Raw genomic sequence first — 24,115 nt, forward strand, 5'->3', positions numbered from 1 at the left:
CATATTCTGTATAGGAGAGTCTTCTCCTGATGATCCATTGAGGAGCCCTATAAAAGATAGTCATGAGCCCTTTCAAAACATTCTCAAATTGTTAATTTATGTTAAATGGCATTTCTGTCTCTGCATCTTATTTTTATTCCTTCCCATCCCAGAGTTCCAGCCAGGAGTGCCATGGAAAGGTATTCAAAACATTGACCCTGAATCTGACCCCTATGTGACCCCTGGAAGTGTGCTGGGGGGTACAGCCACATCTCCCATTGTAGATACTGACCACCAACTTCTGCGGGACAACACCACAGGTAAAACAGCAGACACCTGCATTCATTCTAGTATCTCAGCCTTTTACAGAAGTAATTAAAACAAAATCTAATTCTCCTCACCACCCGCCACCCCCAAAAGGGTGAGAACACGAAAAAGCCTAGGCTGCATTGACATGTCTGTTGTGAGTCCGTGACATTTAGTGGAAATGGAACCAATAGGATGTGTTTGTATTACAGAAACTCTGTTATATTTATCTGCAATATTTTCTTCATTCCTTCCTTCCCCCTTTGATAGGGTCTAATTCTTCCCTCAACACCTCGCTGCCTTCACCTGGTGCCTGGCCCTACAGTGCCTCTGACAATTCCTTCACCAATGTTCACAGCACTTCAGGTAAGTGGGTTCCAAACCTTGAAAAACAGCCAGTCGCCAGCCAGTCAGTATTCTCTGTCTATACCCACTCCCCTTGTCTCTCTACTTTGGGTGTAGTCTGTTAGTACATCCTGAAAGCTGGGGAATTGAGAGATTTGATTGGCTGGTATGCTAGTTTTCCTCCTGATAAAATGTTCCATTACAGTTGCTTTAAAACAACGCTATATTTTTAATTAATTCCTTTTTAAGATCCAAAATACAAAGGTCTGGCACATGAGTCAGAGGATGGAGCAGAAGGCGAAGCAGAGAGGATATAGGGAACATCCACAAAATGTACAAGCGTTTCTCATACAAAATCTACTAGGTTAAGTAGTGAGGGTTTCATTTATTTAATTTGTTTTTAAATGTACCTGCTACTAAGCTAAGCACTCTGAGATGTTAAGGGAGGGGAAGACTATATGCAAACACTTTGCAACTTTCTAAAGAGGAAAAGCACTGTTAGAACATTTTAATTTCCACTGTTGATTGCACCCTTCATCCCCCTTCAGGACTTGAGGGGAGTTATAGTGATTCTGGCAGTTTAACATGTAGACCAAAGCCTAGACTTTGCCCTACATCTTTTTTGGTTATAAGGACACCAAGCATTCCTATTCATCCCTGGGCTCTATACTCACCACTGAGTAACCATTTGAATATCCAACCCAGGAAATCCAGTTGGATATCCAATTTTTTATAAATCCCAAAGTTTTCCCTTGAGCTGGCATTGTCTTTAGCTATTTCTTATAATTGAATAGGTGTGGCTCTATAGGATGGCTTTGATTGAAGCAGTATCTGAATATGTAGCTTTGTTCTACAAGGACATGTAAAGTTTCTGTTTCAAAGTCATCTGCTGGTTAATCTGAGTCTGGGAAGAGGGACACCAAACCGAGCTTTACCTCCTTTTAACTATATCTAGCATATAGGAAAGATGGGAATGATTTAAAGACGTATGAATTAATAGGATTAACATGTTCCACATGTTACTCAGCTTCAGAGCATTTCCCCAGTGCAGGAAAATGACTCCTTGAAGTGGGTCCACTAGAATAGGCAGGTTAGAATTCACACATCCCTAAATAAAATTTCCAGCTCTGTTGGTATTTAGATTTTTTTTGTACACTTCAGATTTACATGTGTAAAGTTAATGCAAGCCATTGGTACTTACAGACCCCTGGACTCCAAGCACTATGGAAGGTAGCGATCCAAATACATTGTATTTATAAATCATTACCTTTTTGCTAACAAATCTGCATTCTTAATCTCAGATTTGCACTTATTGTGCTACGTTGGGGAACTGGGAACCTTGATAGTTTGTTTTTCTCCATTTCAAATCTACACTAACTTGACAATAGTTAGGACTTAAATGCACATACCAGATGTGAGCCAGATTGACTAGACAAGTGCATTTTTCCCAGACATCCCTGCCTTGAAGAGCGAGTGCTGCTTCAGGATTTTTGGATCTTACGCTTTATTGTTCATTTGCTATGTCCAGTCAGAATGAGGAAAATTCCAATTACTGGAGTAATCTGCACTCTGCCTAGCAATCTTATACTGGGTGAGCAGAGTGTCCAGTAATTTCAAGGGAAACTGAAGAATGTATTACTGTCTTCTTCCTTAAGAAAGGGAGAAGAGGGGCCCTCCCCCATATCCAGAATTACAAGTATGAAGTTTTCAATTTTATTAGCATACTGGGCTTCCTGTTGGAGGTCTTTGAACTTCACTAGGGGAAAGCCATGTTCGGGATCAACCTTACTTAGTAGATATCCAGTGATCTTTCTGAGCCCTAACAATAAGAATGTAACTATTTCAGATAAACTGAATTCCTGTCATCAGGGATCTCCTAAATCCAGATTACACAATAGCTCAGTTTCTTGCTTTGCACCTCATAATGAAACTCTTATCTCATAAAATGTAAGTCATCTTACAAAAATGAACACATCTTTAGGAAGCAACATAAACCTACTATGTAGAGGAAGGAACAAGGAGTGATGAGGCTTGAGTTTCAGTTCCCACTCTGCAAGCATCTTCTTTTCTGAGCCTCAATTTTCAATTTGTTAAATAAGGATAATACTTGCCCACCATTGTAAAGAGCTTTGAGATCCTCAGATCTCAATTAGATCTCAGATTATATTAATGTGTAGAAGAGGTCACTATATGAATGAACAAGTTTCTCTGTCAGAGTATATATAGAAAGCAGGGATTAACCAGGTCTGGCTTTGCTTGTGTTTTAGTTTGGTACATGCTAACAGCTGCATGGATTTGAACATTGTGTGCCTGCATCTGATACAAGTGGTTTTAGCCTGCTACAATAGCTGCATAGTTACATAGACTGTGTTGTGGGGCTTAAATCCCATTAATCCATGCCCTTTATTATCCATTTACAGCAAAATTCAATGATTACAAATCAACATGGTCCCCAGATCCCATAGGACACAATCCCACTCATCTCTCCAACAAGATGTGGAAAAACCATATTTCCTCAAGGAACACTACAGGGCTGCCCCGCCCACCACCTGGCCTGACCAACCCCAAACCATCATCTCCCTGGAGCAGCACAGCACCCCGATCGGTCAGAGGGTGGGGGGCACAGGACTCAAGGCTTGCCTCTGGTGAGAAGGATCTCCTGATAGCATCATTGCTCGGCCGTGAGGGGTGTGTGTTATACAGCGCTAATGGTGTGGATATGATGCGGCCTTCACAAGAGAGGAAGTTGCGTTTGCCCGGTAAAGGAAAAAATATCCCTTTTTAAAATGGAAACTAACTGTTAATGTGAGGGAAAGGTCCCGGGAGCTGCCTGGGGAGGAGTAAGGAGAGGGCTGGGAGCTACCAGGAGAGGATTTCTGCAGTATAGGGCTTTTGAAGAGTAATGGGTGGTGTTGGAGAAGTGAATTATGTGGTTGGGGAAATCCCTAGAAGACCCAAACTGGCAAAAATTAATTCTAATGTTAAATATGAGAATTGTTTTGTGTACAGTACCATAAAGCATAGAATCCTTCCTGTTAGTATGTTTGAAATGGATGAAATTCTGAGAGACAGAAAGACCTGAGGGTAGTGCAGAGGAGGCATTTGTTTGTCAACATGTACCCTCAATATCTTCTGACTTTTGCATTTCTCCCTCTGTTTAAATGTTTTCAGCCTCTACCTGGAGTGATGGGGGCTCAGTTCGTCCTAGCTACTGGCTGGTTCTTCACAATCTCACTCCACAGGTATTTCTCTTTTACTTCTCTTTTGGGAGGCGGGAGTGCTAAACTACAGAGAGCAGGATTTGTGGGCTTCTTTTCTATTCCCATTTTAATGAAGTTTAATAACACTGAATTGGCTTGGTGATTCTGATGGAATGCCCATAGTCAGAGTAGCCTGCTTGACTACAGTAATCACATCAGCTAAATGTGTAGAGATCTCAATTGCTTTGGTAGGATGTTTGATATTTGCCATAAGACCATTATAACTGTCTCCACCATTACCCAGAGTATTTTGTGGAGGAATTACTCTCAAGTTTGTTTCATTCAGAAATGTGGATAAATTGTGTTGTGTATAATAGCTCAAGGCTCCAGTTTCTTTGGGACATTGTCAGTAACAGAGCTAAGGAGAACTGCCAGGTGTTACTCTGGGGTTTCCATAGCAAAACCTCAGAATGTTTCCAACACTGTTGCCAATAGCACAGCCTAGTTAGGACGCTCCAGCAATAGTCATTCTCAGAGCTTGTTTCCATTCAAAATAAATTCTACAGAGATCCTGGTTTCAGTAACTCCAATTAGCCTGCATTGGATCCTACAAAATGCCTATATGATTATCAGCAGCACTTTGGAAAATGGACAACCACCCACTATCCAGTAGGATAATTTATCACACACAGCACATCTTAAGAACTAAGACGATGGGAAGGAGGGCTGGGATCGTCTCAGGTCATCCAAAATGCCAAACTGCATCACTCACATTAAAAAGAACCTTTCCCTTGATATAGAGGGCAAGAACAGCGATAGGAAAAAGGTTTGTCTAGTTGCAACGAAAAGGCACATTTCTATGTTTCTCTTCATGCTGTTCTAGCAGTCACTGAATGGCAGAGGAATAGATTTGGGAGAAGTTTAAATTACTGAAAAAGGAAATAAATGGAACTGATTGTGATCAGAAAGAGGAAATGGCAAAGTGATGCTTGCTGATATAGAAAGAATAGAGGCAGCTGCTGCTGAAAGTGTCCAAGATGAGAGATTGAGCTTTGTTAATCTGGCAGACTAGCGACAGTATTAATTGTTGATTGTCTCATAAACCACCCAAGTTAAAAACAGATCCTTTGCACCATTCAAAAACTGAGATTCCCAGTTTTTTAGACAGTATAAAGCAGTAATCTCTAGCATTTTCAAATTACTGGCTGATTTAAAATCCTTCTGAAATTGAATAATTGGGGATGGGGAAAAGCAAATCAGGTAATCAAAACGACATGTTTTTTTGGTGCAATATTTCTTGTCCTAATAGGGTTAGAAATACAGTTTGTACTCCACTGGAAATCTGGGAAACACAGAGATAATCACAATTTAGTAATCTCAACACAATAAAGGGAGAGAAAATTAGACCAGGGCCTTGAATGAGCTAAAATTAAAACAAGCTAAGCTTAGTATCTAATCACTGTACTACAAAATGAAGTCACTGTAAGATGCAGAAAAGCTACTGAAAAGAACCTACTTGAAAATAACATCCCATCCCTCTCGCTGACCTTCTCAAGGAACCCACTCTTTTCCCTGTGATATGCAGCACAATACTAACTGATTTTTTAAAATTAAAATTTTTAACTACCTTATTTATTAAACATACCTCAAGTTCTTCAGATGTATTTACATCATAAACAAAAAGTTCAGTGCCCCTTTCTTTCAGTAAACCTTTATTTTTTCTATCTTCCTCAGATCGATGGGTCAACCTTGAGGACGATCTGCATGCAGCATGGCCCACTGCTGACATTCCATCTGAACCTGACCCAGGGCACCGCCCTAATCCGATACAACACCAAACAGGAGGCGGCCAAGGCCCAGACTGCACTGCACATGTAAGTTACCCCAGCAACATACATATACCCCATTTCCTCTGACACACAGCTGATTTTATCTATTGATAAAACTCCTGCATGCAGGAGGTGATTCAATAAAACTTGTTGTTCGCATGCTTGCTCATGTCCATTCCATGCTAGGTGTGCGCGCGCCACATACAAAGTTGCTGAAGTTTTTTTTTCCTTAGTGGTATTCATAGGACTGGCCTTCGTGCCCCCTGCAACCCCGTGCACATGCGCCAGTATAAGGGGCACTGATGGCGCCACACCCTTTCAGTTCCTTACCACCTGTCACAATTGCTTGGAACGACCTCCTTGCTCTTGCAAGGCTTTCCGAGTGGTTTAGACTCTGTAGTCTATCATATACAGTTTTTTGTAGTTAACGTATTTAGTTATCAGTCACTATTAGTGTATATAGTGTAAATAGTGGTCCCAGTTGTCGTGGGACGTCATTCCAGGGACTGGGCATGCCCAGGTCCCTGGGCTTCAAGCCGTGTACCTCCTGTGGCAAGCCCATGCCAGTGAACCATCTGCATTTGAGCTGTCTGAAGTGCCTTGGGGGGAAGCTCATGTTAAGGAGAAATGCAAGATCTGCAGGGGCTTCAGACCATGCACTCAGAAAGACCGGGACATTCATCTGAAGGCTTTGCTCATGGAGGCAGCCCTCAAACTGTCCTCGGAGCCGTGCCACTCCGAATTGGCGCCGAGCACTTTGGTCTCCATGCAAAGTGCTCCACTGGCACTGTGCTCTTCCAGGCACCATTCTCCATCCCCGGTGCCAAGGAAGAAGCATAAGAAACAGCTTGCTGAGAGAAGGCGCTGTCCGGTGCTGAAGAGGGACAAACTGATTAAGTGAGACCTATGCTGGGCCACTCGTCCTTCCCAGAGTCGGGCCCCCTCGACTCCAGAGGCTTTCCAGGCTGCAAAGGATTTTGTCTCTCTCCTGATACTGCCCACCCCCGAATGCCCTTTACCAAGCAGGGCTACCAGGGATAGAACAGTTCAAGGGGCAGTGAGCTCCATCACGGCACTGACCATCGTGGCACCTCCCAGAGGAAAGTCCTCTATGGCACCGCCACAGCAGTCCCTGACCCAGCACAGTCACCAATTCCCCAGCATTGGTTCCAGTGCAAAGAATAGAGTTTACTTGGGTAGTGCTAGACTCCGTCCAGGCCAAGGCCTACGCATCAGAGGCTAGGTTCCGAACTATGTCAGATCTAATCGCCTGGGTCACAGCTCACCTGCTTTCCGCTGCCTGGTGTGACTCAAGCTTTTGGGTCACATGGCAGCATGTACCTACATGGTGCAGTACATGCAGCTATGCCTCAGATCCCTACAAATGTGTCTGGCATTAGTTTAGTACCCAGGCAGACACCACTTGGACTTGGTTCTCACGATTCTGTTGCCCATCTTAACTTCTCTGACTTGGTAGAGAAACCCACGTTCTGTGATGAAGGAAGTGTCTTTCGCTGCCCCGTATCCAACAGTAACATTGGTTTCGGACATGTCAGCCGTGGGGTGCGGCGCACACGGCAGACTCAGGACCCAGGGTCTCTGCAGAACTCTCCCGACATATAAATGTCAGGGAACTCAGGGCAATATGCTTGGCCTGCCAGGTGTTTCTTCCCCAGCTCTTAGACCAGGTCATGCAGGCTTGACGGACAACACGGCCTCAATGTTTTACATAAACAAACGAGGAGGAGCTCGACATCTGCAGAGCACAACACAGTCATCGGTTCATACCTTCGCATCCCACTACGCCATCACTCAACAGGCCCATGATGATACCAGTTTTGGGAGAGCAGTGTTGCAATCAGCACGTCCATGAACTCTGAGCCCACCTCCGGGGGTACTGTTTGTGAGTCACCTAGCATGGAATGGACATGAGCAAGCACTCGAAGAAAAAAACATTATTAATCTTTTGTAACTTGTTCTTCAAGATGTGTTGCTCATATCCATTCCATGACCTGCTCTCCTACCCCTCTGTTGGAGTGATGGATAAAAAGGAACTGAGAGGGTGTGGAGCCAGCGGTACCCCTTATACCGACGTATGTGCACAGGGCTCCAGAGGGCGCTAGGGTCAGTCCTACGGATACCACTAAGGGAAAAAAAATCTCCGGCAACATGGCGCATGCACACCTAGCATGGAATGGACATGCGCAACACATCTTGAAGAACAATAGTTACGAAAGGTCAGTAACCTTTTTTTGTCTGTCCACTTCCATGTTTTAGAAATTGTCAGGGAGTAAATTGATCCTCGGAGGTAGGAGTCTCTCCCTTTACCAGCAGAAGATGGGGAATGATAATTTGTTTCTGAACGAGATTGTTGGAACTGCTGCTGCAAAGTGACAGTGGCACAACAAGGATTTTGCAATGGGTGGGGTTGACTGATAGGACCAGTATGCAAATGAGTATTCAAATTTGGCTGCGTTTATGAAAATTAATAAATTGCTTCAGATGAGCATTAATCTGCACGATTTTTGCAAAGTGATCAATCACATTTTCAATCTGAAACAAAGTCCATGTGAGTACTGTGATACAGGAGGACCAGGGAGCCGTGGTAGAGGGGAAATATATAAACCCTAGGCTAATTAAGGCGTAGTTCCCTGTAGACTAGGGAGGGTTGCTACAGGTTAATTGGAGCACCTGTAGTCAATTAAGCCCTGTCAGGAACCTAATAAAACCCCCTGCTTCAGACAGTCAGAGGAGGAAGGAGAGAGGACTGGAGCTTGGAGGTGTGTTGTAAGATTTGAAAGACCAGAGAACTGAAGTAAGGGAGACCCTGCCCCAGCAGGGGAGGGAGTCTCCCTCCCCCACCATCTAAGGACCAAAAGTTCCCCACTCAAGGGGGAAGAGGGTAAGAACCTGCAGGGGTTGAGAGGGGCTGAGGCTCAGAGTGCGGAGCAGACCCAGAACCCTCCCCTGCTTCCCTCCTCTACCACCTTCCCGGGCCACTACTGGGGACCTCAGCGGCACAAGAGCAGGGGAAAGGAGTGGCATCTTAGCCCCCCTGCCAAGAAAAGCGCAGGACCCACCATACTAACGTCGGCCATCTAGCCACAGTACCAAAGCTAAATTCCTTTCCTCCCCCTGCCCCCCCTCCCTTTTTTTTTTAAAAGGGAAATTGCTTTGTGAAGGAAAGCTTGTTTCCTAGAGCAGGGATACTCAAACTCTTTCATAGCGTGGACCACATTTTAGTAGAGGTTCTCACGGACCACTTGTCCTCTTGTTCTTGGTTGTATGTATCACTAAGTCCTAGTCATGATGGTGTAAAACCCTTGTGGCAGCAACAGCAGTTGCTTGTAGGAAAGTATTTAATGTGTTTTAATGAGATTTAGTAGCTGTGAATCAGGAGTGGGAATATGCAGCATTATATGATCAACCAGCTCCCCTTGAGCCCCCAGCAAGTTCAACATGGACCACAGTTTGAGAATCTTTGAAGTAGAGGAAAAGAGAGATTTATTTGGGTGAAACAGCTTTTCTTACTTTCTCTACAAAGATTTTTGAAAACATTTTTTAATTAAAAAATCTTTGATTTTTTTCTTCATCTAGAACATTTTAATTAAAATGTCTCAAAGAGAAATGTTACTGTTTCTGCATTTTTTTCCCATTGCTGGTTTTTACCCATCTGCAATGATTCTTCAGTTCTGTTCTCTTCTGAGTAATCTTTACTCCTTGGGGCACTGCAATGCAGGAAAATAGAGCTATAAACTTACTGTCATTTTTTTTTTAAAACCAGAAAGTTTGGGTTCTGCAGAGTCTGATTAAACTGGTAATGTGGAGATGACTGCACCCACCTCCCTTGCTTAGTTCTACCACTGATTTCCTTACTGGTTTGGGCAGTCTTTGCCATTTCATGTCCAAGGTTTTGAATCCTGTGCATGTACTCTGGTTTTTATATGAACTTTGTTTCTCGTTGTTCACCCTTTTTTCTCCCTCCCCTCCCCCAGGTGTGTGTTGGGAAACACTACCATCCTGGCTGAGTTTGCCACAGATGAGGAGGTTAGTCGCTTTCTGGCACAAGCTCAGCCCCCGACACCTGCAGCAACCCCAAGTGCACCCACAGCAGGCTGGCAATCCCTGGAGACAGGACAGAACCAGACAGATGCAGTTGGACCTCCTTTGAATCTTTTTGGTGGGTCAGCAGGGCTTGGGCAGTGGAGCAGCAGTGGTGGCAGCAGCAGTGGGGGCGATCTCTCTGGCGCTTCATTGTGGGGGCCCCCAAACTATTCTTCAAGCTTGTGGGGGGTCCCAAGTGTAGAGGATCCCCACAGAATGGGCAGCCCTGCTCCCTTACTACCTGGAGACCTTCTGGGAGGAGGGTCGGATTCAATCTGAACTTAGAACTTTCAACTCTGACCTCGTGACCTTTTTTGGAACAGCAGCAGCACTAACTTGACCTTTTCGTTTTTTTTCAACTTGCAATAAATACATTTTTAAAAGGAAAAAAGAAAACGGAGAGAGAAAAAAAGGTGGGTCATTGACAGACTGTCTGAGCACATAGTTGCCTCCCTTATATAACTTCAGTTTTTTCGTTTGGAATATGAATCCAAAAAGAGAACATATCACTCTTGAAATACTTGAATCATGAACGCCAACTTAGAAAGACAATGTGAAGCAAGTACACATACCATTTAAATTTAAACACAAAAAATTAAAAAAATTAGTTTCTAGTTTTTCACTTTTTCATGTTATACGGAAGTTGTTGCTAAGAAACATATATACTGAAAAAATAGCTTTTTAACTTTGTTTGCACTGGGTGTGTTTCCGTCCTTAGGTCTACCGTGTTGGGTGGGGTTGTGGGGTGGGGTTCAAAAGAATTGCAGGGGTGGGGGGGAGGGGAAGACTTGACGGAGCCTCACTTTAAAAACAAAACAAAAAAATGAAAAAAAAAACAAAAAAAAAACCACCCACAAAAAACCCCCAACACTTTGTGATTGGCTGGTTGATAAATACCAGTGTGTTCTGGCACATGTAACTGCCCATGTGTGCTTGTTTCTGGTGAGTGTGCATTTTCTCCCTCTCTCTCTCTTGCTGTCTCAGAATGCTGCATTGCTGATGGGTCTATGGGCTGGCTGGCCATCTGTGTGTCTTGATTCTGAAAACAAGTATGGGGGAGTCCCAGTGGCTGAAACAAAATTTTCTTGGGCTGGATTAAAATTTGTCAAGTCTTTGTTTTTTTTAATTAATTTTAGTAGGGTGCTAATTCAAGTTTGCAGATCATATTGAATGTGGGTTGTTGCTTCCTAGCCCTTGTTCTGACCCTGTGGTAGAGCAAAACACTGCCATGTCCTAAGGATTTGGTGAGAAGGGGAGCCAATGTTGTCTTTTGAGTAGCAGTGTATTTATTTATTTATGTCTGCATGTGGGGTTTTTATGAGTAAACCCTAGAATGTTTGTTTTATAATGCAAGCCATTCTTTTTTCTTCTGTGGAGGGTAAAACAGAGGATAGAAGACATCACGTTTATATGTGGCTAAAACCAATGTTCTTATCTAGTCCCTTGCAGTCTTCAGTACCTTTAGAAAATTAGTCTCTCACCCCTCCCCCAAATCGTATACATGTATTCATGTCCATTCATGAAGTATCCATCAAAACCCTGAAATTCCAGCCCAACCACCATTATTCTCTTAGTTGATTTACTGCTTACATTAAAACTGACAAAACTAAGTTGTGTCAGCAGTTTGCTGGCCTGCCTGCTTCATCTCCTGAAAGCACATGCAGCTAACTTCTTTCTGCATCCCTCCTGATGAGTGTTACCTGTGCCAGGCCTTGGTGTATTACAGCACCAGACCATCACTGACAGAAACGTTTACTTACGAATGTTCTTAAACCAGTGTGTACTTCAAATGTTTCCTTTTGTTTCTCTGTGTTGTGTTTTCCCCCCTGTGTACGTGGTTTTGCTTAGGCAGGCGTATAACTAGCAAAGACTTCTTTTAAAGTATTGCACCTTTTTTGTTTTTACTTTTTCTGTACCGTTGCTTTTTAATTTCTGTATTTAACGAAAGATTTGTTTGGGATTTTTTGAGCATCAGTGTAATAGTACTCTGGGCACGATGGGGTGACCTGTAATCCACAGTAATAGCCAGTGTGTGCGAGCGTGCGCCCTGGGAACAAAAGTTACAGTACTGCTTGTTGTGAGAAGAGCTGTAGCAGACCTGAAGGGACATCCCTTTACACAAAGCGGGAGATATTTTGTGGGGGCAGGGAGAAGAGGGAAGAGAGATGCCGGTACTTTTCTCAGAAGTGCCACCACTAGTGTGGTGGTGTCAAGCTCTGTGTTACACTGTTTAGCATAAAGTGCTGACATTCTGTACCAGCAAATACCTACCCATTCCAACCTTGAATGGGAACGTACCTCTCTTGTCCTTATTAACTGTACGGGGAGGGGAGGGGAATAGCTTTTCTTTAGCATTTTCACTGAAGGATACAATAGTGTCTAATGTATTTAACTCCTTAAGCATTGGGGGGAATGGAAAAAGCAAACTCAAAGTATGTGTATGTGTGTGAGAGAGAGAGAGAGTGAGAGAGAAAGGTAGGGGAATTCTGTGACTTTTTAAAATTGCCATATCTGTGTAAACCCAGTGCGACATTGATGGCTGACTGAGGGGAATGCTACATCTACATATACCTATAGATTCATATGCAAAGTGTGTGTGTGTGTGTGTGTGTAAACTGGAGTCTGCAACATACTATCTGGTCCTTTTTTGAATATTATTTTTTGTGTTTGTTTTTGGTTCGGTTTTTTTTTACTGTGCTCTCTCCTCCATCCCACCATACACATTGAAGCAAAATGTTTTTCTTCCAACTCCTACCAGTTAGGTTTGTTCCCTCCCCCCAGGCAGAGCTATGTTGTCTTTAGTAGCCTCAATATGAAGAGCAGCCATGCACAGAGATGCAGGAGAGAGAAAAGCCCTGTGCCAGCAGTACTTTCCAATGAAGCATCTATGATGGCCTGAATAAGCCAGTATCCATTCTGTCACGTGACTTGCCCATGCTGGTTCACTGCTGTGTTCCCACCCCCTCACTTCTCTCTCCCAACCTGCCCTAAGGTCCCTTTACCTGCACTTTGGGTTAGTTGAGTTCATTGCGATACTACGGTGAAAGCCGGGTGCTAGAGCCCCTCTTGTTTACAAGACATAATGAGGGATTTGAAATATTTAAAAATGAAAAGCTAAAATGTTCTTCCATAGTAAGCTTAAAGAGAAAAAAAATTAAAACTTACACACACAAAAGACCAAAAAGTGCACGCATGCATGCATGCATATATATTAGATGAAGACTAACTCTGGGAGCATTTAACAGTGTTGTTTGTTTTTACATTTATTTTCCTGCTTTAAATTTGCAAGCTTTCTCAGGAATTCTAGGGTAGGAAGCCAGTTTTTGCAGATGGTTTATTTAACCTTATCTTATCCTAGATAGATGGCTGTTTCTTTCCTGTTGATAAACTTTTACAAGTTCCTGAATCTTCAAAAACTTTGAAAGTTTTTACTTTAAAAAAATTAAAAAGCAGAAACATCTCCAAATGTTACTGTCATTACTGGGGATCAAGCATTTTAAAGACTGTAAAAAATAATAATTACAACAAATTCAGTAACAGCAACAGAAATTCAGTGTATTCTTAAAAACCAAGTTGTGGCAGAAGAAGGGTTATTCTTTGTAGAGCGTTGTTAGTCTCATGTGGGTACAGTTGCATGGGCAGGGGAGAGAAATGTATTAATGGAAATATAATCACTTAGTTCTTTTGCAATGAAAATTAGACTGAAATATCCCTCCAAGCACCTTTTTTAAAAAAAGAAAACTGTAAACCTAACCCATACGTATGGAATATCCTAGCAATGGAGCAGTTGTATCTTGTCTCCTTTTTAATACAGAAAATGATCAAGAGGGGAGAGAATTTGAAAGTCTCCTGTGAAATGTACATTAGAGAACAAAAGTGATTATTTTTAAGTTTCCAACTACCCCTTAGTCAATGATAATCCCCATTTTGAAGATTTGCTGCTTGCTTTTCTTTGTCTCTCACCCAGAAATGTACTTTAGTTTTAGGGTTTTTTTAGGGGAATATTTAAGCTCTCCTGCTGACCCCACAGGTGCCAGCTGTCAGGACTCTCAGCCCTGAGAACAACTTTGCTGATCTCAGTGTTGGGATGGATAACTCCTGTCTCCCATCAGTAAGGGAGAGGGGCTTAACCTGCGTGAAGTTTTTAGGCTGAAACCACAAGCCACTTTAGTGCCTTTGTACATATACCCACACATTCTGCAAAAGGAGGCATATGGAGTTCAGTCACTCCATGAAAACGAATGCACCTGCTCTTAAAACAAAATGAGCCTGTTGCAAAGGCATGCCATGCAGTGAGTTACATAACAGAAAAGGTAAGAATGCTTTTTATGATTTGAAAAATCAAATGCCAAATTTCTCTCCTATCACTTCAGTTGTGCTCTGTTTCTGTGTTGCATTCTTCCTGCAGGTGTGTGCATGTAAGTGCGTTAAAAACAATACACCAAGTTAATTTGGAAAATCGTAGTGTGATTGGCCAGTAGAGAGGGATTCTTTTGTTTGTTTGCTCTTTTTTTAAATTGGGGGGAAGATATTTATCTGAATGCTTTGCCAGAGGCTGTGCTTTACCAATTGGCAGTGTCCTAAGAACAGAAAATGGTAGGACTTAGTGAAAAAGAACCAAGGCCTTTGCTACAGTCCCTTGGCAACAGCCATGGCTGATGACTACTAAGAGGTTAGAGCACTGAATCTTTGGCTGTGTTATTTCATAAGAGCATCCTTCCCCTCTCCAAAAACACCCCAATCCCTGAACTCGGTGAAGGCTTTATCTTAGGCACTTGTATCTTGAGTCATCAATTTATAAGTTGCTTGAGGTACTTTAATGCCTCCCATTTCCCACTCTATTTAGTTGTCAATTTTGTTCCTGTCCAAATCTATAGTTGAAACCATGCAAGTAATACTTGTCTAATCACTGTGTCACTAGCTTGGTTCTATAATGGTTTTCCTGACCATTGTGAACAATAATTTTGGAGGGCCGTGCTAGCCAGACAGCACTCTCCTACAGGCCAAATATGGCTTGCCTGTCTCAAGCAAGCAGGTCTATTTGATGTCAGAGCATGAAAGAGGCAAGCAGGATTTCAGGATTTGGTACTGAGTAGGTCTGGTTTTGGAACACTGTTCTCGAGGAGGCATTTTTGACTATCCGGGTCAGGAAAAATGTGCCAGTTGCTGCTAACGTTGTTTCACATGAACACCATGAAAAGAAAACTAGGAAAAGTTTGTAAGAAGAGGTGGAAAGGGCACATCTTGGAATAGATTATAAACCTCCGCTGCCAGTTGCGGTCAAATGTCAAGTCCTTCCAGTTAGTCTCAAACACATCTTGAGTTTCCCAAGATGTTCATGAAGAAACAAAGAAAGCACCTTGTAGCAGTTCTGTTCTTGATTCTTGCTCCTCATGGCCATATAATCTAAACACATACATGTCTCAATTATTATTCCTTTCTTCCTGATTTCCTGTCTCCTTTGTTTTAATCCTCCACTATTTTAGTTCTTCTAATTACATTTTAGCGGTTTTTTTTCCTTTTTACGTTCTGTTTTCTATAAATTCTGCTCCAGTACCAGCTGCTTCCCCTTCTCCCCCTGAATGTTGCCTGAATTGTCTGTAGGCTTATTCTCTGAATTAGATGGGTTTGAGCCCTTCTTCCTTTCTCCCTCCTGCCATAGTAACTTTAATAAAAGTTACAGTGAAGATTTCTAGTATGCAAAATGAGAAACAAAAGCAAAGTAAGAAGTTTTAAAATCTAACACCACTTCTGGTGGAAAGAAGATTTAATTTCTTGAACTGGATGCCGTTTGGGAAGACTTTGTCTTTTCCAGTATGCCTGTGCTTTTCTGGACACTTTTTTCCACTTTTTGTAGAGGACCTCTACAATCAAATGGTGTGAACTTTTTCATAGACTTTGGCTTTCTGATGTTCAGGTTAAACAGAAGAATTTATGTACTGAACAGGGACCTTAAGCCAAACACATTTTACTCTGAAGTATAAACAGGTTGTTTTCAGTAGACTCCAATATTAGAGAACAATTCAGCCTTTGTATTAAGTTGATCTCTTTTTAAAAAAAATTCATCTTGAAGCTTTTAATAATTAGTACATTAGAAATCTTGGTCTTTCTACTTAATATTGTTTTTCATTGCAGGGATTTGAACTGGCAAAGGTGACTGGTGTAACACTTTGTAAAAAAAAAAAAACAAAAAAAAAAACAAAAAACCAACTTTCTCCTTAGTGTATGCTCTCCTTCCTCATCAAATGCTGCCACATCTCCTCTGTTCATGCCTTGATGTAGAATAATCTTCTCCTCCTTCATCCCTCAGCTGCCTTTCCCTCTTCCTGGGTCTGATTTTGCTCTTGCATGTGGATCTCCCATTGACTTTAATGGGTGCCCAGTATGTGCTTCTGAGATCCACATTTGGCCCTCTGGGTCAGATCCAGGAAACCCTTATACGAGTAATCCTTACTCTCACAAGTTAGTGCCACTGACTTGAATGAGTAAGTGCTACTCACAGGATTAAGGGCTATTTTTGTAAGTAAGAGGTTGCAGGATCAGGATTTAAGATTGTAGCTGTGGAGCTCTAGTGCGACCAATACAACCAGGAACACCTGCATGTCCATGCATATATTAAATTCACTATAAACTGTGTGACTTCAGAATCCAGGACTTCTCCAGTGTTCTGAGATGCTCTTATAGTGCTTGGCAGGTAGTCACTCAGGATATGAAGTACTGATTGACTGGGGTGGGAGTTAGATTTTTTTTATCTGCCCTGGGAAAAATTCCATTATAGCAGGGATGGATGTCTCCTTAACTGTAAATATGCAAAATAATAATGCAGAAAATACTCCAAAAATACAAAGTTGAAATGATGTATAAGAAACTAAAAAATGCTGTCAGGAGAGTGTGATTTTATTAAGACTGAGTTTTCTCTTATAGCTGAAGCAACATATGCAGAACCTGCAGCCTTTTCTACACTAATTTTTCAAAAAAGAAAAAAAATCCAACACGTAATGTTAGTAACATTGGGAGTACAACACAGAGGGGCCACCTGTTGCCTCTGGCATTTTAAGCATCATGTTGATTATACCTGCTCTGAACAGACTATAGATGACATGATGCTTACAATACCAGAAGTCCACCAACACTAAGGTTTCTTGTGTGGCTGAACAAGTGTTGTTTATGATGGGAAACTTGTGCAAAATTTTCTGCAAAATTAGCGTAAATCCTTGTAGCTAAATGGAGCTTGTGGCTAGGACTAAACAGTGTTAGAACTGTACCCTAGCTAGGGACTAACCTTTTAAACACTGTTCTAATAAGTTTTGTCTCCTCTACAGACATTTTGCAAAAATATCCCACCATTGCAAACACCAGCACAAATGAACTTGTATTACCAACAGTGGAGACATTTTGGCAAAATTTCCCTGAAGTAGATAAGGCCATACAGTTTAGTCCTTTTTACACTGACTGGCTAGGCCATATTAGAACCCTGTTTGTCCACAATAAAGTCCACAATGCTGCTATTAAAACTGAGTCAGTGGACCTCGTTACAACAGTTTGGTTTGTGGTGTAGATTGGACTTCAGCCATGCTCTGTGGTTTGCTAAAACCTTGGATGTGCTTTAGCCCCATTATGGAAAATGGTTGATCCCATCTGTGACACAGAAAATGTTCTAATGGCCTCCAGACTTGTAGGGTTCTAAGCCTGTTTTTTAAACTGTGTTGTCAGGCCAACGTAGATGTAACCTAATCAGCGGCATGCAACAAAGCAACATTCATAGGCTGCCAGAGTTTGTGCATGTGTTGCTTTTTATAAAGGTATGCAGGAAAGTTTCTCTGAAAACCTCCCAGAACCTTGGGTTGTGAAAAGAGCATCTTGCAAACTAAGTGTCCAGAGCAAAGAGTCATTTCCCACTGTGCATGTGGCAATCAGTAATGGGGACATCCAGCAGTGTTAAAACCAGGTGGAATTTTTTTTTTCTTAGCCAGAGAGTTGCAATAATTTTGACTTGACCCTGACAACCATTCCTATAAAAACAAGACAATGCACTCCAGATAAAATGGTAGAAAGTTTTGTTCCAGGCAGCCACTGAGTATTCTTTGTGGCACAGTCTATGGCTATTTGGTGGGCAGAGGGAGAAGAGGGGAGATGGGAAGAGTTTGCATGGACAAACGAGAGAGGCAGTGTTTAGCAAGAAGTGTTTCTTTTTAAGCACTGAATGCCTCATCTTAGGTATTAAAGTACAAATCAATGCATTCAAATAACAAAATGTCAGTTTTTTAACTGTTTTTAACCATGACAAATACATGGAAGTTTCTCTCATGTTTTAGATGAAACAACCTTAGATGAACATGGTTCCTTCTTAATACTAATGTTGAGCAGCAAGAGCAGGTTGCACAGCTTGCTGGAAATAGATATTTTAGTGACATGGTTATGATATTAAGTGCTTTTCTTCCCCTTCCCTACCCCTTCCAGAATCGTCTCACCCTCCTTATATAAGGTGCTGAATGTTTTGTATTTTTAGTGGGAGGTGCAGGAGGAGCAGAAGAAGGAAAAGGGAGCCAAGATAGAACAGCCTTACTTTAGGGGGTAGCCTTACAACAGAGCTTTATATTGGGGGTGTGCTGTATTCCAAAACATGTAAGCCAAAAATGGAAAAAAGCGTTCATTTATGCAACGACAAAAAATGGGGTGTTGGAAAACTTCTTTAAGAAATATGTACCTTCTGAAGGTAGAGAGCGGTGTCTCACCAAGTGATACGTTATGTGATGCTTCTTGCTGGGTCAGTAGGGATGGATTGGGGTATAAGCGCTTAACATTTTCCCCTCTTTGTTGTTTTTACAAGCAGTAACTTAAATGTGGTATTTATGAATGTGCCTTTGTGAGTACAGTGACTGTCTAAGGAGACTACTTGGGCTGGAGGAGGGAGACAATGGTCAATTCACTCTTTCAAGAGGTCAAATATAAAGATGCCAGCCCACTGGTCCCTTTCAAGAAGTAGCATCTTTGGGCTAGTATCTACACTAGCACTAGTATCTACACTAGTAATCGTAAGTGGTGTAGAGGTTTGGGATGTGGGAAGGGACATGACATGATGCACAGAAGCTGATGATAGTTTTAGGCTAGTCCGCAGTTGCAGGTTGAATTTATATTTGTATTATGTAGCTTCTCTTTTGTTTGTGTGTGTGTGGCTTGCTTTAATTTTTTGTAAGCACTGGAGAATTGAAACAGTGATATTTGAGACACATTTATGCATGTAGAGAAGAAGGTGTTTTGTAGCTTCTGCAATTTGTGGGTATAGGCACACTTTTACCCTTTCTTTCCATGTCCTAATGAGAGAAACAGGAAAATTTATATTTTTTTCACCCCTTCAACTTCCAGCACATTGAACGTTGCCATTTAAATTAACAGGGTATTACAAGAATAAAACAATGTTTTTGAAATGGTGAGGTAGAAGTGTTTAAAAAAGAAAAGAAAAAAGTCTGAAGTAATTTTTTGTTTCTTCTAAGCTGTTTGTAGCTAAACATGGGAATCTACAGTGTCTCCTTCCATTTGTTTTTCCCTATTATTCCACCTCTTCACCCCAAATCTGAGGTGTGCAAGAGCTGTTGCATTAGCCCCTTTCAGTCCTCACCCCGAAAAGAAACTCCTTGTGGGATCCTTCAGCTCCATTCAGGAAGACAAAGGGAGGAGAGACGCTGCAGCTTTCTTTGCTTCGCTCTCATTCCTCTCTAATGGCCTTGAAATGTATTATTATGCAAATGTGAATTTTGATACTGAACTTAAGAAGAGGTTTTTTTTTCTTTTTCCAAAAAAAAAAAAAAAAAAAAAGGTCCCATATGTGGTCAGCATTGCTTCTTTATTTTGTAAGTGAATTGTAAACTATGCATTCTGCTGGGAGGATGTAGGGGAAGAAGAGGTAGCTTTGCTAAACTGTTCAGCAGTTTCTGTGTCCATGGTGCATCCATGTTGGTGTGGAGGGAAGGAGACAGAGTGATGACTTCGAAAGAGAAAGAGACTCTTGGGAACGTCTTCTCTTTTCAGAAGTCGGCAGTTTTGATAACTAGACAGTTTTGGAGAATTCAGTTAAGATTGATTCCAAAATCCAACTCAAATTCTGCAGGATTGTGAATTCTAGCCATGCAGTGTTAACCAAGGGCCAACAGTGTGACATGAGACCCCAACGTTCCTGGAAAATGATTTGACCACCTTCTGTGTTAAGGCCTCTTTCAAGCTCAGGAAACAGAGTGCCTCAGGCACTGTCTTTTGGGATTTACCTACTCACTTTCCATTAAAACAGCCACTCTCTTAGGAGAATTGGAACACAACTGCTCTTTACTCATAAACTGTCTACGTGAACCTTTTCCTCAAATTGCCACTGTTGCTATCTCTGTTGCAGCTCTAGTGGGTGGGAGCACTATTACAGATCGGGTGCTGGTGTTGTAGCTAACTTATCTTCTAGCCCTGATCAGAGCAGGTGTAGGAGAACTTGGCAGTTAAAACACTAGTAACCACCAATACCTTGTCTATACTAGTGCCACCACTGGTGATGTAGCGGTGGTGGTAGTGATGGAAAATTTTAGGGAACAAAAACTAATGTAGATAAAGCCATCTAAATTAAAGAAATTAGCCTTGTGTACTGGGAAGTGGCTTCACGTTCTCACCCCCAAAATGCAGTTGATTTTGTCACTTACACGTGTACCTGGAGCTCAGTGGGCTTCTTGGAGTGGTCTCCTCGTAGAAAAATGTAAATCTCACTGCCCTCTTCATTGTCTTAATAGGAGCCTTGTGTTGACTTGACTTTCCCTTGCCCATGGTGAACCATGGTACCTGCATTAATTACCCTTGGCATTATCGTAGATAACAGTATCATAACTGAGAGATTATCTTGCCTGTATTCAGTGTTTTTCATGCAGCAATTTTATTTTTTGTTGACGTTCGCAGTACTGTAATGAGTAATAGACTTGATGATGACACTCTCCTCACATCTGTGCCTGCCTTACAGATGTGATCTTATCAGGGTTCCACTCTGTTGGATTGCCTTTTAAAAATAAAAAAAATCCTGAAGTTTCAATTCTTCATCACAAAATACCTCATGGTACATTTCCCTTTTTAATGTAACCTTTTAAGCCCTGTGTTCTCTTCCAACCTTGGTGGGCTTATCCGCTTCTTAGATCTCCTCCTGGGAGAGAGGTTTAGATTAGTGGTTTGAGCACAGGACTGAGAGCCTGGAACTCTTTAATTCTAATCCTGGCTCTTATTCTTCCTCTCTTAGCCTTGGGCAAGTCACTTAACTTCTCTGCCTCAGTTTTTTCATCTGTACAATGGCGATATTAATACTAACCTACCTCACAGGGGTTTTGTGAGGATTAGCGAGTTCTTGTCTGTAAAGTGCTTTGAAGATGAAAAGCACTATATAAGTATTATGAGTTTTAACAGCAAGATAACTCATTCTTAACATTGTTTGCTTGGGGTGGGATCGGGGGAACCTATAACACTTCTATGTTCAAGCCATCAAAAAAATCTAGATCCTAAATGACTTCGCTAAGCAGAAGTCAATGGAGAGCTTAAACCATCCATATTGCTTACTTTCTCCTTCCCCTTTCTATCAGGCTCCTCCCCTGCCTTACATATGCAGTAATGCTGTTTTTGCTATAGGTCACAAGCCCATTCTTTTAAGCAGACATTGAACCTGGTTGGATTGATGTACTTGCAGCTTTCCTCCTCTTCCACCAGATCTTTAAATTGGATGCAGTGTGTCATCTTTTCCCTGCCTTTAAACAGACATTGGGTGGTGAAGTGTCATCCCTCCATGGACGCATCTCTTCCTGCCTTCAGGAAGGGAGTAGTATCTTGTAGATCTCGTGGGGATTGTAAAATGAAGAGCCTTGTCACTTTATGCTGCTCTAGGAATAGAGGACAGTGTAGTCCCCATAATTTATGAAAGTGTTGTTATACTGCCACTTCAAATAGGGTGTCACCTTGTCCCTAATACACAGAAGCCATCATATACCAATAGTACATTGAAACAGAGAGCATGACATTCAGTAGTAGATGCTGCTTATGTATATGCCTTACAGCTCACCTAGAATCTCTGAGAGGGTAGGTGGAGGAAGAGGTCTTTGTTGGGTAAATCCCACAGCTGTCAGGGAACCTCTGATACTTTCTCCCCTCTCCAGTCATGTTGTGGTCAGTTTCTTCTGTCGTAGATGAGTGTCTCAGGGATGTGCATATGAGCCCATGCCTTTGGAATTTGGTCTTGGAAATCTTGAGATTTGGTTTCAGTTCTGTATTTGAAGCCTTCCTTTCTGACACTTCACTGGCCCTTTCCGTCCGTTGGATTGCTCCCTGTGGCCTTAGGATCATCTCTTCACTGCTGCCCTATGTCACCCTCTCCACCTCTGCCAGCACACAAGTGAAATCTGTCCAGTGATTCCACAAAGAACAAAAGTGAAATGATGCCCAGGTGCCCCTAAAATTTGCGTGCAATTGCACACAATTTCTGAGGTGCAGAATATCTAACAGATGTGGTGTTCTTTCCTTCCTATACCGAAAACAGAACAAACATTGCATAGCTCTGCTGATGGTAACTCTGCACTGTTTACTTGTTAATTAAATGTTATGTCTTTTCCCAAAAGAACCAAATAAATACCAAAAACAACCTTTTTGGGGGGGAAGGGTTGAGGGGGTGAGGAAAGCAAATGGTGGGGAATGGTTCCAAACTATTTTAGATTCCACCATTTCGATGGAAACATGAAATGCTGCTTTGAAATCCACAGACCTAACTAAGGAGCTATGTTTACAAAGACAAATGCTTTCTACCTGATCAGGAAACTGGCTAATGGTGGGCATCCCAGGCTTGGTGAAGTTTTCCTCATTGCTAACAATCAAGTCAGGTAATGGGGGAGAGGGTGTGTCTTGAGGAAGAATGGAGGAAGAGGTTAACTTAATCTAGCCGTGTTTCTAAAATAGTTTCCCTTTCCTCTCTCCTTCCTTTAAATAAATAAGTAAGTGCAGAGTGGATAATCACTGATGTCCAAAACTGCTGGATTAGAAAAGGCAGCTTTCGTACTTTGCACATAAATAAGGTAACAGGAAGGTACAGCTAAAGCCCTCTTGCTGAAACACTGTCCCCCATGAGCAGACGTAATAATAAAAATAGTGGATGCGCGTATTGATGCTCTTTGCAAGTTACCTATGAGTGTTTTTTTTTCTTATACTTGAAATAGCTTTCTTTATTAAAAACTATTTTAATTCTGGTTTCTTCCCCCAACCTCCCCCTCCCCCCGGATGGGCAGCAAAGAAAGCCGACAAGGGAGAATAGAGAGGAGGTGACACAATTCCTTTCGTGCCCAGGTTTCATCTTAATTCCCATCCATACACCCTGGTGTTTGAATATCCTAGTGGTTTTCCATGGACACAGAAACTCAGCACTTTGAGGTGCTTTTGTATGGCAGGCTGCCCCCCTTCTCCTCCTCTTCTGTATTTTTATTTTACTTTTAGTATAGTGGTACTTAAAATCACTGGTTCACTTAAAAAACAATAAAATGTTTAAACTCTACTAATGTACAAATAAGCTGAAATGTTGCATTTTATGTGTATTTTTTGCCATAGCAGGTACTGTATTTCTCATGCTGGATTTCAAAAAAACAAACAAAAGGGTGATGTTTTATTGGAGTGTGACAAATTAAGAGTAATAAGGAATTAAGTCGTCGTCATTTCATTGAAACTGAGAGATGGTGTAATACATATATAAGTTTTCTGAAGGTTTTTTTGGGCTTTTAAACAGCTTTTTTGTTTTTATTTTATTTTTATGTTTTTTAAAGATATGATTGTATTATGTGCAACTCAGTTGCTTACATTATAACTACAAAATATTTTTGGGTTCCTGGAAAAAGAGACTAATAAATGTGTTTGGCTGCTAAGCATTTAATACTGTGGTATCTCGTCAAGTTATTCTGCCAACTGGCCATTCTGTCTTGTTGGGAGTGGGGGGCGGTTTTCTGTTCTCTACCTCGCTACCCCAACACAGGAGTTTACATCCCCCTGGCAAATCTTCAGTTTGTTTAGGAGAAAAAGGAAGCCTAATCTAGTTCCTCAGACTATAAAGGTCTCAGAACAGTCATGGAAACAAAATACAAAACTAGGTATACTGTAGAAAAGATGTGCCTCTGAGTGACCAGCCCAGCCCAATGTGGGGTGCTTTCAGAGAAGCACAACAGCAGTTTCAGGGAGGATTTCCAGAAAACTAAAGACTCAGGACCAAATCCTGTCTTTGCTCATGCAGATAGTCCCATTGAGTTCAAGTGGGAATTACAAACAAAATTTGGCCCATGCAGTAGAACCTCAGAGTTACAAACACCAGAG

General features: G+C 41.8%; 1 protein-coding gene across 13 annotated transcripts in view; it reads left to right on the top strand.

The window, feature by feature from the left end:
* TNRC6B (trinucleotide repeat containing adaptor 6B) overlaps positions 1-23,681 on the top strand; it is a 233,827-nt gene extending 210,146 nt beyond the window's left edge. For 8 of the 13 annotated variants that reach the window (XM_043543759.1, XM_043543761.1, XM_043543768.1 and 5 more), the window contains 6 exons: positions 153-299; positions 556-651; positions 3,051-3,389; positions 3,802-3,872; positions 5,565-5,704; positions 9,655-23,681. In XM_043543759.1, coding sequence (XP_043399694.1) covers positions 153-299; positions 556-651; positions 3,051-3,389; positions 3,802-3,872; positions 5,565-5,704; positions 9,655-10,042 — 1,181 coding nt within the window. In that variant the 3' untranslated portion in view covers positions 10,043-23,681. The remainder of the gene's footprint in view (positions 1-152; positions 300-555; positions 652-3,050; positions 3,390-3,801; positions 3,873-5,564; positions 5,705-9,654) is intronic. The other 5 variants (XM_043543765.1, XM_043543781.1, XM_043543786.1 and 2 more) reach the window with 1 other exon arrangement.
* Positions 23,682-24,115: the final 434 nt, after the last annotated feature.

The sequence above is a fragment of the Chelonia mydas genome, chromosome 1 (assembly GCF_015237465.2).
Source record: "Chelonia mydas isolate rCheMyd1 chromosome 1, rCheMyd1.pri.v2, whole genome shotgun sequence".
Lineage (NCBI taxonomy): Eukaryota > Metazoa > Chordata > Testudines > Cheloniidae > Chelonia > Chelonia mydas.